This window comes from Jatropha curcas, chromosome 5, assembly GCF_041381405.1.
Source record: "Jatropha curcas cultivar XTBG-Jc1 chromosome 5, XTBG_Jcur_1.0, whole genome shotgun sequence".
Lineage (NCBI taxonomy): Eukaryota > Viridiplantae > Streptophyta > Magnoliopsida > Malpighiales > Euphorbiaceae > Jatropha > Jatropha curcas.
Genome location: NC_143155.1, coordinates 25,498,824 through 25,513,932, shown reverse-complemented (window position 1 = coordinate 25,513,932; position 15,109 = coordinate 25,498,824). Strand labels below are relative to the sequence as shown.

General features: G+C 33.5%; 4 protein-coding genes across 5 annotated transcripts; 2 read left to right on the top strand and 2 right to left on the bottom strand.

Annotated features, from left to right (window-relative positions):
• Positions 1-412: 412 nt before the first annotated feature.
• On the top strand, positions 413-3,058 carry LOC105650010 (F-box protein At2g27310). Of its 2 annotated transcripts, none has more exons than XM_089722088.1 (2): positions 413-706; positions 1,181-3,058. In XM_089722088.1, the coding sequence occupies exon 2, from the start codon at positions 1,785-1,787 to the stop codon at positions 2,934-2,936; it is 1,152 nt and encodes a 383-aa protein (XP_089578214.1). In that variant the 5' UTR covers positions 413-706; positions 1,181-1,784; the 3' UTR covers positions 2,937-3,058. The 2 variants fall into 2 exon arrangements, with proteins under 2 accessions (XP_089578214.1, XP_012092265.1); XM_012236875.4 differs by having other exon boundaries at positions 414-706; positions 1,763-3,058.
• Positions 3,059-5,823: 2,765 nt separating this feature from the next.
• LOC105650009 (protein trichome birefringence-like 11) lies at positions 5,824-10,355 on the top strand. The gene is made up of 4 exons (XM_012236874.4): positions 5,824-6,844; positions 7,433-7,822; positions 8,834-8,992; positions 9,497-10,355. The coding sequence occupies exons 1-4, from the start codon at positions 6,375-6,377 to the stop codon at positions 9,870-9,872; spliced, it is 1,395 nt and encodes a 464-aa protein (XP_012092264.1). The 5' UTR covers positions 5,824-6,374; the 3' UTR covers positions 9,873-10,355.
• Positions 10,356-11,145: 790 nt separating this feature from the next.
• Positions 11,146-11,854, bottom strand: LOC105650008 (antifungal protein ginkbilobin-like protein). The gene has a single exon (XM_012236873.4). It carries the CDS (start codon positions 11,696-11,698, stop codon positions 11,288-11,290), a length of 411 nt encoding a protein of 136 aa, XP_012092263.1. The 5' UTR covers positions 11,699-11,854; the 3' UTR covers positions 11,146-11,287.
• Positions 11,855-12,616: 762 nt separating this feature from the next.
• LOC105650226 (aluminum-activated malate transporter 8) lies at positions 12,617-15,109 on the bottom strand. Its single transcript, XM_012237096.3, has 6 exons — positions 14,755-15,109; positions 14,528-14,668; positions 13,883-14,152; positions 13,678-13,784; positions 13,416-13,559; positions 12,617-13,184 (listed from the first exon to the last, which is right to left on the bottom strand). Exons 1-6 carry the CDS (start codon positions 15,041-15,043, stop codon positions 12,867-12,869), a joined length of 1,269 nt encoding a protein of 422 aa, XP_012092486.2. The 5' UTR covers positions 15,044-15,109; the 3' UTR covers positions 12,617-12,866.

The following is a 15,109-nucleotide window of genomic DNA, read 5'->3' as shown; positions in this document are numbered from 1 at the left end:
TCCTAAAAAGTTAAGAATTTATCAACAAATGGATAAAAAATATTAATAAAAAAATATTATCCACTAATAACAATATATTGAGTTAAAAGGTTTATTTTGGATTCATTTTTTTTAAACTGAAAAAATAAATTAACAATATGGGTACTCCAAATAATTTTTTTTTAATAAATTTGAAGGGATTTAAAATTGTATTAGCAGGTGATATATTGTATATAATTACAACTAGGCAAATACACACTTACCAGTTGAAGTGCCTAATGCAAATAATTTTAATTGAACTCAATTGTTATTTTTTGATAAAATTTTATTTAGAAGGAAAATAATTATGAAAACCCTGTATGCAATGACGTGGCAGGATGTGGTCGATCCATTGAGAATCACTAGAACAGTGGTGAACCGAAGGGCAGATGAGCCAGCAGAAATGCAGAAAATCCTGTCATTTATGGACTAAAATAAACTGGATGACTCCAAAAATTAAGCTTTAAGCGTACATCAATGCACAAACAAAACCAGCTAAAAAACTTGAGAAAGTGACCCATGACCCGATCATTACTCTCGCAAATCCTCCCCCAGTAATAAAAGGAAAACCTCGTCTTCTATCTTCTCAATCTCTCTCTCCCTCTCTCTGATTTTCTTCAATATCTGCACGTTTTCTTGACCCCGAGTTTTCGTTTTTCGAGTGGGTTAATGATTGCTAATCTCCCAGGTGCGATAACTCTCTCTCTCTCTCTATTTCGTTGATGGCGTTGGTTTGTGCTTTGTGGGTATTGATTTTTTTGCCAAGGAATTGTTTCTGTATTAATTGAATGATATATGATATTTGCCCTTTTGACTGGGAAATGTAAATATAGTACTTGTGTTTTTCTTTTTTCTTTTTTTCTTTTTTTTTTTATTCATTTGTAAATATCTGAGTTTTGTAGCTTGGCTTGATTCCTCCGGATCAAACCCATTAGCTGCTGTACTTCCTTTGCATGTTCTAAAATGTAATATGTTATGGCTTTTTCTTTGTATTAAGTGTAATTTTTGGTATTTTCTGGTGACTGAAGTTTTGTTCTTTCATTTGTGTTCAACATTATATTGTTTGTTTTGGCGAGCGAATTTTTTATGCTTCAGAGCATATGATTACTGTATTTTTACCTCTTCGTCTTTCTTCTTCTTTTTTTTTTTTTTTTTTTTTTAGAAAAATCAATTAAAAATTTTGGACACAGGCTGTTGAATTTTCTCTTAACCTTCTCTGGAACCATAGAATGCCCCACAAATATTTGCTGCAATTAGTTTGGATGCACATGATCTTGTTGGGTTAGATTTGGTGGGTGTTATCTGCTTGTAGATGTTCACACTTCACAATGACAATTGCAAGACTACACTTGTTTCCACCCTGCAGCACCTTTTTGGGGAATTATTGAAGCTTTTGTGTTGCTGTTTTCTTAGTACGAGTAAAAAAGATATCAGTAAGAAGGATGCAATATTTTCACAAATCAGAAAGATATAAATTTAAACTGATTTCTTTTGTAGCTTTGTCTAGACCAAAGGAGTTGTCTGTTTTCAAGTGCTTTATAAATTTGTATGTTGTGAAAATTGTCTGTTCTATTTCTCATCTGAGCAGTTGGGATCCATTCAGGGTTTTCAGTCCAATAAGGTAGAAATTTTGGTCCCAATTACTGGAATCTATCGATCTTTTATTAGTATTTTGTTTATGGGTGCATGTCTTCCCTCCATTTGAAATCTTGTTCTTTCAATTTTCTTATTTTTTTTGTTATAGTAATTTGAGATGAAGACTTTTCATGCGGTACCCTTGTGTTAATTTACTCAACAAGAGTATGGCATCAGTTGAGAGTATGGGATCATTAAGCAGTGACATCTTCTATGACATATTGAGGCGTCTTGATGGCCCAACATTGGCAAGTGCAGCATGTGCTTGTGCTGCATTCTGCTCCATCTCAAAAGAGGAGAAGTTATGGGAAAATGTTTGTTCTTCTATGTGGCCTTCAACAAATAGGGAAGATGTGAAAAGTTTAATAGCATCCATTGGTGGATTCAGAAAGTTTTATGCAGACTGTTTTCCGCTTATTGTTAACAAGGAAGTTTTGGAGTATCAATGGAATGAGAATCTGGAGTACCCTGAAGAATGGAATGAGGCTGAATACTATGGTGACATAGATGAATTTGTGAGTATTGCACCATCAGATTTTGTTTCTATTGTTGATATTAGGTACAAGGATAAAACAATCTGTTCAAAAGTCCTGTGGGGAATTCCTAATGCCAATGGATTCAATGGCTGGTTTTACAACTGCCCATTTCGGATTGATCTCCTTACATATGCAGCCAGGGACGATGACAGTGAAGGTGAAGTCTTCCTTTCAGTCTCTGATGGTCTGCCACCAATTATATCCATGGAAAAAGAAAGAAAAGATGGAAAGCTGTGGAGGGAGCTTTGTGATGGGCTTCGGCTTAGTTGGATTGTCGTAAACAAAAAAATTAAGCAAGCTGCTAATCTTGCCAGCTGGAGTCCTCTTGGTGGGCAAAGGCATTGGCCAACAGACAAGGATTTTGTGATACGTTTTGGATCCATTCTTTCAGCGAAAGACATTCTTCCATGTCAGGTAGTAGAATGCATCCTTATTATGAAGTTTAGAGTAATTCGCACAGAAGGAGAAGGCAACCATACAACTCTCAAACTAACAGAGCTGAGTATGCAGTTGGAAGACATGGAAGGTGCTCATGTGAATGGAAAAAACAGTTTGCTCATTCTCAAGGAAGCATTGAGTTGCCGGAGGAGCAAAAACTATAGTGAAGTTGTTGAGTCATGTCATTTGTACTCAAAGGTGCAAAGTGAGTTAAAAGAGGAGAAGATGAGAAATGAAAGCAGGATAGATAGGCTTTGCATCATTAGTGGCATTGCTGCTTTCCTCACATTCTGGTACTACATTTTGTGAAATGAAGATGTAACCTTTTTTCCTTTTTAACACTGTAGTTAGCTGAATATGCTCTAACGAACTATGTACCTTTCTGCTGTAAAATCCAATTTTGCCCTAGCTAATAAAAGTTAAGTTACTGATCTTTCTTCCCCATGACATGAGGAAAAAATCTTGTATAAAGTAATTAATGAAATCAGTTCTAGTGTCATCCTTTGATATGTAAACTAGGGAATGATCTGGTATCTTGCATTGTTCTCCAGCCTGGTAGATTTGTTTCTATGTTCTGCTGCAGTTTCTACTGCCATTGGTAAAACTTTTTTTTTTTTTTTTTTTTTGTTGATTGTCTCGTGGCTCTTGTGAATCATCTTATTGCTTTCTGGAGCCAACTCTTTAGCCATCATATTTCATTGATGCTTTTAGATGAGAAATGAGTGGAACGTTACGTACTGGCAGATTTCATCAACTATATATATATATATATATGAAAAATAAATTGTTGGGTGAAATAAATTCTGATTAGGTTATATATTGTGTAGACAGGGTTAAACCCTTATCCACATTCTCCTTCTCCAAGTGGGCTAATTTGAAAATGAGAGGAAGCACTAATTAAAGTACGGTGGCAACTGGTAAGGACAGGAACGTTCTAACACTAGATGGATAAAAAGCAAAAGGAAATCATGTATCCTATCTATCCTATGCAATCATTCCATTCTCTTCTTGCTCATTATTATAATTTGACTTTTAGATAGAAATGCCTTGCAGTACTGCACCATCTCACTTTCATGCTTTGGCAGTGAATCTGAAATTGGAAGATAATGGTGTTGAGTGATTTTATTAATTAATTAATCTGTACCACCTCATTTCTGCATATGTAGCTTTCTCCTACAATTAATTCATAAATGCTGGAGACTCTTTATGTAATGCCCAATGTGCCAAAACGTAGAATCCAGTCTCTAACTAATTAATGAATGTTAAAATTTTAAATTTATACTTAAAAATTTCAATTAATTTTATCTATTATAAATAAAATAAAATTTAATTTTTCATAGCAGTAAATACTCTTTGCTAATCTCGTTGGCATTGACAACTTCCACATGGATTTCTCATCGTTGGATCTCTCCCGGCATTTCTTCTCAGTTATAATTGGAAGATCTTTTCTTTTAAGTATTGTCATTATTTTTTCTAAAAAGGAACAAAAAAAAAAAGTTGATGGGTTTGATTATTCTTTTAAAACAAAAATTACTAATTTATGCTACATTCGTAACTATTAAGGTTTCTCTCCTCTTTTTTCTCTAGTTTATTTAATCTTAATTTTTGTTTTGAGGCTGCCGCTTGTTAATCAACTGTAGTCCCTTACGTTTTTACTTTTAATCTTTTATTCGTTTTTTAATAAATTCATATATTTTTTTTAATTGGTCTGTTTTTTTATTGTTATTTTGTCTCCGTATTTAGAGTTCTTTTATCTGTAAGGGTTTAATTCATTCTTCGCGAAGGTTTATTATTAAAAAATATGATATTTGATTTTTTTTTGTTAAATAATTTAGATATTGTTTTCCTTATGTGTATTTTCAATCAACGGAGCATTTATTGATGCTATTAATGCATAATGACTTGACTTAAACTCATATGTATACGTCATATGCAATAAATTTTTGGAAAACTAATCAAAGTATAGAAGATTTAGAGAATTATTTTATCGTCCAAAGGACCAGTTGCTACTATAAAGATTTATATCGATTAAAGTTATTTTTAATAATGAATTATATTTCTAAAAAATGTATGTTTCTGATACATAATTATGTATTCGTCGCGAGGCACGTAGCGAAATGTTTGCCCACGTCAAAATCAACAACAAAAAAAAATCTATGTTCATTTCAAAATTTCTACTTATTTGGTAAAGAATTAGGTGATAATTTATAAGAATTTAATTTTTAGTTGGTCACCGCATTTAAGTTTAAGAGGCAAATTCAATCTCATTACTGTAAAAAATTTTGAGTTTTACAAATCAAAATTAACCAAAAAAAAAAAAAGAAAGAAATGCGAGAATAATTATTTTCTTAAAATAATTTTTTGATTTTAAAAGCATTAAATAAAAGATAAGATAGGAGAGGTAAATAGTCATTAATGTCGTGACGGTTGCGGGCTTGGGCTTATTAGGAAATAGAAGGGAAGGGGACCCTCGGCTGGTTTGAATAATCCAAAAATTGTTTATGCTAACTGCCAAACAGAGCCTTGTATTATTCCCGTGAATGGCTGCCATGTCAAATTGTCAAATCACTTAATAAAGCTTCCCATTCATTGGTTCACTACATTCGTTAAGTAATGGAGTGAGACCCGAGAATTTTACATGTAAATTAAAAAGAAAATATAACTATATTTTAAAATAAATAAAAAAATAATTAATATATTCAAATTAACTTCAAAAATTACAAACTACTTAAAAATATTGCAAATTTAATAATTAATATTTTCATTATAATTTTTTTTTAAGAAAAAATAATGCAATGTGCAAGCATAACGTATGTACGATAATAAATTATCTACGATATGTATAAGTATTAAGATTATAATATGATTATTCTTTTCCCCTTAATTGTGTTAATCTTGTGAATATTTATTTCTTTTTAAAATATAAATTTCTTATTTCTACGTAAGAGTAAGAGACAAGATATTTGCATTATCCTTTATAAAATGAAAGAGAACACGTTTTTTAAATCAAGTGGGGAAGAAATACAGAGAAAAAACCAAACTTGTTTCCTGTTAATTAGCGAATTCAATGGACGGGTAATTTCGTCAATGAAAAAATTGTCCTATCATCATCTGTGTTATGTACTTTTGTCGGGTTTAACTTTGGGCCACTTCTTTCGCTCACGATCCCATTTACCACCGCCACTCTCTCTGTCTCTCTGTTATATACTCTTCGAGGTATTTTCTTTTTTTACTATTCAGTGACAGAAAGATACTTCAAAAGTTAAAAGTGCTGTCTTTAATAAATCTTGTTTATTTTCTTCTTCTAGTAATCAAGTTTTTACTTCTTTAACAGTATGATATCCTCTTGAATTTTCTCAAATAAAAATTTATACCACGCCCACTGGCATTCAATTTTCAGCTGCTTCCTCTTTCTCCAATGCTAATCAACTAATCCTGAAACGTATTGAATGCTTGATAAATTTTTCTGAGCTTGTTTTGATTTTCATTTTATGATTCAGATCCTGGCTGTAAGTCAGTACAGTTCATCTCACTATTTCTTTCAAAAGCGTTTTAAATGCTTTTTAATTATTTCATTTTCTTTCTTAACTAGACAAAAGAAACCATCCCACATAATGTAAATCAGTTTTCGCCATTAAATGCTTTCTTTCTTCCATTACCCCACCTTCTGAAAGAACGCCCCTTTCGTACCATCTTTAAAGTCGAACACAATACAGTATCTCTTGAATCTTTGTTCTTTTAAACAAAATGACCAAGAATAACAGCACCGGTAACAGCAGTCCGTCTGCACGAGAGCAAGACACAATGACCCACTTGGATTTCTTCAAGAAATTTAAGCGCTTGAACCCTCTTGAGCCTTCTTTAGGCATTCTTGGATTCTTTTTTGTCACTCTTCTCTTCATTTGCTGCTTCTTCTACTTGGATTACCGGGCTTTCACTCGCGGGTTGCGCTACCATGGGTTTTCTTGGATGGGATTGGTTAGTCAAACGTCGTCAGTAGAAATGGGTACTGACAAGGGACGGCCGGGATTTCTTGATAAAGATGGTGACTCGTGTGATATCTTTGACGGGAACTGGGTTTGGGATGATAGCTATCCATTGTATCATAGTAAAGATTGCTCCTTTATAGATATTGGGTTTAGGTGTTTAGAGAATGGAAGGCCTGATAGTTTCTACACCAAGTGGCGTTGGCAGCCCAATCGTTGCGACTTGCCCAGGTACCTTTCCTTTGAATTTGATCTATCAATTTAATTTTTTTGTTTGGAGGTTTTATTCTATTTAAACCTTTTTTTCTTGGAGGCTTTATTTATTTACTTTCTTTTTCCTTTTTTTTTTTTTTCAATTCAATTCGGTGACTAAGAAAATCTGGAACGAAATGCAAGTATGGAATTATTTTTGGGCAATGTTTGGATTAGCATCGGTTAATCTGGATTTTTATCAATTAATCTTATTACCTGTTAATTTGTATTAGTTTCGTTAGTTGCTCGAGGGAATGTGCTATTTTTCTTTTTACTAAATATAATTCAGTTTCTGAATCAGTTCCTCTATCAAGTCATGCTTTATTTTCTGGAATTATTGGGTAAGTTATTATAGTTCAGTTTGAATTAATAAAAAAAAGTTCTGTTCTAAGGGAATTTCAATTCATCATTCAGCTGGAACATCTCCTTATTCTTACACTTATTCTGTCGAGACTAGATGCTTTTTGTTAAACCTTATTTGTTTTGAATTTCTAAGTCTGTTTACCTCCTCTAGCAGTCTGCAATTTTTTATGACTTGCATTTTGCTCCCTTCTTCCTTGAGAATAGATTTGATGCAAAGGTGATGTTAGAAAAGCTAAGGAACCGTCGGCTTGTATTTGTTGGCGATTCGGTTGGAAGGAACCAATGGGAGTCTCTCCTCTGTATGCTTGCCACTGCTGTTCCTGACAGTTCTTCAATCTATGAGGTGAATGGGAATCCAATAACAAAGCATAGAGGCTTTCTGTCGTTCATGTTCAAGGAATATAATTGCACTGTTGAATACTACAGAGCTCCATTTCTAACGTATCAGGGTCGGCCTCCAGCCAGAGCTCCAGAAAAGGTTAAGATGACTTTAAGAGTGGATAAATTGGACTGGACTTCACCACATTGGAGAAATGCAGATGTATTGATTTTTAACTCTGGCCATTGGTGGAATTATGAGAAGACCATAAGAGCGTAAGTACTACCTATCTAATAAGTTTCCTTAATGACTATCCGTGTGTGTGGCATGCACTGGTTTCAGCTTTCTACTATGGGATTTTGGAGAAGACCATAGAACTTTGGCTGCAGCTGATCCTCTTAGAGATATTTTGGTTTTTTCAACCCTACACAAGCATTATTTAGGTGTAGATGGGTGTGGGAGAGAAGCACCAAAAACATAATTGCCTGATGTGTCGCTTCTTCATATTGGAACTAAGTAATCTACTCAAATACCACCTTTACTGGTTAAGCCAAAAGCTGACAAGCGCATCTTTATATCGTTAAAGCACGCATGCTTATTAGTGTTTACTGATAATGATGTTCAAAACTAGGTCAGACTCCCTTAGCTATATGCTTCATAGACAGAAGAAATTTCAAAAGGAAACATGCAAAAGAATCTCTATGTTTCTTTTCACTAGGGTAATATATTACCAATCAGTTAACACATCTTACCTGCAACAGTACTGCCACCTTATTGTTGCTATTACGGACATCGGTTGCATCTCATTGCCCCCATTACTATTACCATCGCTCCTGCTATTTCCGTCATTCCACCTCATTTGTGCATGCTGCAATCTTCCATGCATCTGTTCTGAACAAATGAAAATGAACCGAACTTGATGTCTTGTTCTCCCTCTGAACCCAATTGAATGATTATCACTGGCAGAAGATTGGGCAAAACTAAACAATAAGTTGGTTGATAATTGATTTATCTTCATGCCCTTGTTTTGGAAACGGAATGTAATAACTCTGGTTTCCTACTTTCAGCTAAACTTCTCCCTTTTCCTTGTTGCCTTTTCTATATTTACTGGTTTCTTAAAGTTTAATGATACTTTGTTATTTAGATTTTGAAAGAAAATTTGAATGGGTTTTCACTTGTGTGCACATACTTCATAGTGTTTGAATTCTGGGAAGGAAATTGTGCTTGATTCATCTTGTTTTGATTATACTGATAATATATGATCTTTGGCTTTGTGCTTTTGTTAGGGATTGTTATTTCCAAGAAGGGAAAGAGGTAAAGATGGAGATGACTGTTGAAACTGCATACCGAAGGTCACTTGAAACTCTGATCGACTGGATGCATCGCCAAATAAACATGAGCAAGACCCAAGTCTTTTTTCGCACCTTTGCTCCTGTTCATTTCAGGTTTGCCTGAATCTTTTTCGTTTATTATCTTCCTCATGTACTTACTTTGTTTTGGCTTTAAAAGAATACAACAACTAAGCCAGCTTTGAGAGGCAATAACTATATAAGTATATCCACTGAGCAATTTGAGATTTATTAGAGCTTAGCTGTCCTTTTTTTACTTTAAAAAAAAATTTTCAACTAGCCATGCTCATGTTGTCGCTATGGACTCTTTGGATCAAGTTGTTTGAGCAGACTATATCCATCATGCAATCTTCTGATTGTGGGGATGAACCTGGCTTTGTTTATTTGTTTCATCTGCCACATTGCAGAATTTGTAGGATTTTGACAGAGACTTTTGATTACTTTTAGAACAATTTATTTGGTCTGGACTACTGTAATTCATCAACATTTACTCACCCTATGCTTCTAGGAAGATGTTATAGAAGCTATCTCATTGTCATCAACCTTTTATACAAGGATATCAAAGTCCATTGAGAGCTAACAAATTTGCTGGATTAACAGAGGTGGTGACTGGAAGACTGGTGGTAGCTGTCACTTGGAAAAGCTTCCTGACTTGGGTTCATTGCCAAGTTCATTGCTAGATTATCGTTTCAAAATACTTTTCGACTTGTTATTAGAACACTCGAATGACTCACTTGTGATGAACTTGGACTTATTGAATGTGACGAACATGGCAGCAAGAAGAAAGGATGGCCATGCATCTTTGTACTATTTAGAGCCAGGAATTGGTCCAGCTTCTCTCCACCGTCAAGATTGCAGCCATTGGTGCTTGCCTGGCGTCCCTGATTCCTGGAATATACTTCTTTATGCACTTTTTCTCAAGCGGGAGTCAGTTCTTGCACAAAATTCAATAGAATCTTCTCAAGCACCATTGTGATTGGTACACAAAAGCTTCCTGATTTTCCAAAATGGTTAAAGGACTGCAATTTTGTAGACAAAAATGGCACAAGCTAAAGTTTCTTACACTAACAGGCAAAATGATCATTTGTGAAGTTGGTTTCTGTTTGACCAATCATAGTTTGCCACAAGCCCTTTCGCAAACTATCAAGTGATACTATCATTTGTTGAAATGAATTTTGGCCCACTACCATGAATATACAATGATCTGTCAGTAGATGAGCCTAATAGGCTGCAAGGAAATCTTGACAGCAGATTTTTAGTACAGGCAGGTTGATGAAGCAGAGCTGATAGATAAGAAGAGATGTACAAAAGCATGTTTATGCTCGTTACATAGATTGTTTCATCAGAAAGAAAAAACAGAAATAGAAGAATGATGATTATGCTACTTTATGCAATGTATATGTGTATGTAGAGCAAGTACTGAAATTTTCGGAATGAAATTTGCTCCTCTTTTTGCTTAGTTTCATACTCAGTAAGTATTTCGTTATGCCAGTTTTGAGGATTTTATCTTAAAATTCTTCTGAAAACCACTGACTTGTGCTCGTATTTGACAGCAGTTGCATGTTACAAATCCTATGATGAGTGTTGTTCCCTTTTAAGAATTTTTGCTTACCTAACAAATTAAAGAAAATTTATTTTTTCTGCATGTTAAATATATTTTTGTTGCATTACGATCTTGCTGATTGATGATGATGATAATGCTGATGTCTTTCTAGTTTGGTTTAGGGTTTCCATCACGGACCACTAACTACAAATGGTGATTACAAGAAGTTTAAGTCCAACAAGATATCGACTTAAAACTAATTTTTGAAAATGGCGTGTGGTCACAGAGACTGGTAGAGATTTCTATTTCTGTTAATCATTCTTTTGTTTTAGCAATCTACATCCTTTTTATCTAGGGACCAGTATAGAATTTTGACCTAATGTATTCATTAATGGAAAACAACTAACAAAACCAAATATGAACACATAGCTATCCATCTTTTTTTTTAATTTTTTTCCTGTTGACTGAAGAAAGATCCAAGACCAATCAAAACATTTTTTGCACCATTTATGACTTATTGCTTTTATCTTAACAGGAAAGGAGTTTTCACTCGCTCAATGTTTCAGCTTGATTTAACAGTTAGTGGATCTAAATTTGCAGTCAATCATTCTTGTTATTACTCAATCCACAAACAAACATAAATCCATCTCTTTACAAGAATCCAAAACTAGAAAAACAGGAGATAAGAATGAAAGAAACTAGAAAATTTAATCAAACCAGAATTAGAAATGAGACCATTAATGGGGATAAGGTTGGACAGTACACTTCTTGTTATAGATAACATTCTTGGACTAAAATCAAGAAGGAAAAAGAAAAAAAAAAATCCCACTTATTGGGATCCAAGATGCTTAATCTGTAAATGGATATTGCTCATACCTAATTGAACAATCATGGAGCACAGAACGAGCACCGATCCTGTTTTGACAAGTGGAAAACATATTTGATTTAGCTGCTCCAAGACATGTTTCGCAGTCTAAATTTGTGAGGTTCTGGTTACAAACAGCATGACCATAGGCAAAAGCATTTGGATAAGGAGAGATATTGTAGAAGTCATAATTCTTGGTTGTAGGTGTCACAGTCTCTAATTCTTTAACCACGTAGTCTAGACTTATACCAAAAGGATCACCTTTTGAATATACTCCAGAGTTGCAGAGAACTGTTAGCACCTGTGTATTAGGAATGCTTGTAACTCTGTTACTGCAGAATTGAAGAAAAAATACAATTATGATTTTGGCTGCCAATTTTTGAGGAAGACCCATTTTGTGTTCTTGGTTTTTGATCAGAAACGAACCTTGTTTGACTTTTTTAACTGGTGGGTTCTTATTGGTTTCTCCATCAACTCCATGATAAATGTCTTTAGTGTTTTTTGTCTTGTTTTGTTGGTACTGTATGATTCTTGAAAATTTTTTACATGCCGGCTTTTCTCTGCTACGGTGCGTCATGGGTCATTAGTAGACTGGTGATTGAGAGTGATTATGGTGTCGTGTTGGTATCAAACAAGACTTTCCTGCTATCAAATTGAGTTTTTCTTGCTTGCCCTTGTTCCTATTATAAGATTCAATTGAAAAGGGCAAGAGGTAAATGATAATTGAATAAGTGGTTAGAATCCATATTGAGCTTGCTGTTGTTCATATCACAAAATAAATTGAAAGAATGAGATAAATAATTATCGGGTATGAGGTTAGAATCTATAATAATTACTTCTTACACAGTGGAAATCAATATATGTACTGATGTTTTTGTTTATGTGGCTTGAAACAAAGAGTGCTTTTTACGTATAAAATTAAAGCAAAATAACCTTAATATTTCTAGTTGTAACGTTATTCTTTATTAAAAAATATATATATGAAATATTTTTTGGTTTGAGAGAAAGAAATATTGCACAGTTAAATCACTACTACTTTTCATAATTTTTATCACATTTGAGAAAATAATTTGTTCCAAAATACTCGTTAAATTTGTGGTTTCAAAGAGTAATAAATTTTTTTTTTCTATGTTTACCCTTTATGTATGACTAATAATTATTACTTCAATTTAATGATTTTCCTAGAAAATTAGTGTTAAATTAAGGATAATATAATCAATTTATTCAATAATTTATTATAACTTAGATAAATATTAATGATTTTCTTGAGGGACGTGAAATTCAAAATGTGACAAGTATTATGGAATAAAGGTAGTTATCGAAAAGCATTTATCATTGGCTATGCAATATGTGTCATTAATTAAATTTACAGGACAAAATTAACCATTAATACTCTTAATTATTAAGATTTTCTCCCTCACACACTAATATTTATTTTTTAATAATTTTTCTTTCTGAAGCTGATATATATATATGTAGACACACACATAAATACTCATAATGCCCAAGCCAAAAGTTGGCAAATGGTTATTTTGGTAATTCTTGAATAAAATTAGCTAGCTTTAATAAAAATAAGCAAGCTCTCCAAGTTGTTCCACTTCCTTAACCAATTTTTCTATCTTCTCTGCCATTTCCATCAACAAGAATAGAAAGCTTGCTACTGCAAGTCCATCGCCATTCTCTAGTTGTGCTAGCTTCGGAGGAGTTATGATCTCACGTAACTCTACTCTAGCTTCTTTCAATTTTGGAACTATGAGTATCTCTGCCTGGCATTTTCTCATTTTCTTGATGCTGTCTCCTAGCTCCTTCAATGTCCATGCTATTGCTGTCCCTACTGCTTCACTTGGTTCTTTCATTGATTGTCTCAAACTTTGCGAAGGCTGATTAAAACATATAATAATATGTATTAGCTTAAAAAAAATATACAATTACGATTTTATACGTTAAATGAATTTAAAAAATTTATAATTTAATGTATAAATGAGCGGGCTCCACTTATATGATAAGACTCTTCTCATCACGTGAAAAATAATACATACGAAGTAAAATAGTTCGAACACAGTTACGCATCACACGAGAAAAAACATAAATAAAAAAAAAAGAATAATTACCTCTCTAAGGGATTCAAGGCAGGCTTTGATTGAAATGATGTTGACAGCCAAATCCCTAAGAAGCTCTCCTATTGTTAGGTATTTGTCCCATGGATGAGAGACCCCAAATTTACCATGCCATGGTTCCCATCTTGCAAAATTTGCCTGAAAAACATATAAACATAATTAAATAGTTCTCCATCATCATCCCCACAAATCTTGATAATTTATATATTATTTCTATTGCAAAAAGAACAAATTGATTATATAATATTTTAATTACCAAAGATTCATCCTTGGACTTGGAGTTGAGCAATGATTTGCATTTGCTGAAGTTGACCGGTTGCCTTTCTTTTTCACTATCAAATCTGAAATAATCCTCCAAGCAACCTACAAAATTAATTAATCAAGCAATTTTACTCTCCGAAAAACGTCAAAAAAGAAAAATTAATTAACAGTGAAAATTATGTAATTAATTAGATTTTTACCTTCAATAGAAGTGGCAAGGGCTTGGAATTTGGAGACAGTAGAATCATGAAGCTCATCACTAGCCCATATAGGAAAGATAAATAAGCTTGTGAAAATGCAGATGACGAAACCCAAAACTATCATCAGAAGCCTTTCACGTGCTATTTCAATGACCATAAAACGTCGACCAGACACTGCCACTAAACTAAATGTCAGGATAAATATCATTGCTCCATAGTCATATCTTGCTTTAATGCGCGGTGTCAATCTACAGTATGTTGCTGCTCCACCTGAAAGATTCACAATTGTAATTAAAGAGTGTCTTCAGGTAGACAATACGTGTAATATGTAATAACTAATTGAAAATTACTTGATATTTTAGTAAAATAACAGTAAATATATTTTTCAATGGTTTAAATTATTCCAAGTTGCATAATACATGCATAAAAATCATCACTTTAGAGTTTGCTGCCACACATAGTGCACAAGACAGTGGCCACTCAGTAAATTAAGAAAGATAAACCTCCAAAAATTCTGGAACACAAAGAAAATTAGAGATGGTGATGGAAAAAGAAGAAAAGAAACTGTACTAGATGACAATTAACGAAGCTTTTTGCTTCAGAACATAAATGAATTGTAACAATTAAGATTTATATAAAACTTACCGAAAATTAACATAGCAGTTCCAATAATAATGGAACTGCTAGTCCCACCAACATGTTGAGCTAAATTTGCAGTTAAACACCCTAATCCACCACCTAATATGGTTCCCATTCCACGGTTTAAGCCCTTGCCAAGTGTAGCACCTAATTAATTAAAACAAACATTCATATTATCAAAATTGATTGTAAATTAAGAAATAATAACAGTATGTATGAACTGAAGAAATTACCTGCGTAAAACTCGAAGATGACAACAACAGTCATTATAGCCCACATGGCATTATCATCTCCAACTTCCTTGTAGAGAGGATCAAGAAAGTAAAGAAGAGAAACTAAGATAAGAGCAACTCCAACTTTGATACTGTGAATCCATTTTCTCATGTCATCTTTGTTTTTCTTTTCTCTGAGAAAAGAAATGATGGGTAAAAAAGAAGGCATAATGGATTTCTTTCTCTCTTTTGTGGAAACTACTGCTGCTTGCTCTACATCATCTGGAATGTTTACCACAGCAGAACCCATTTTGGTTTTGATCTCTTCTTTTGATTTTCTACTGGAAATGCAGCAGTCAATGAATTGGAGAGAACC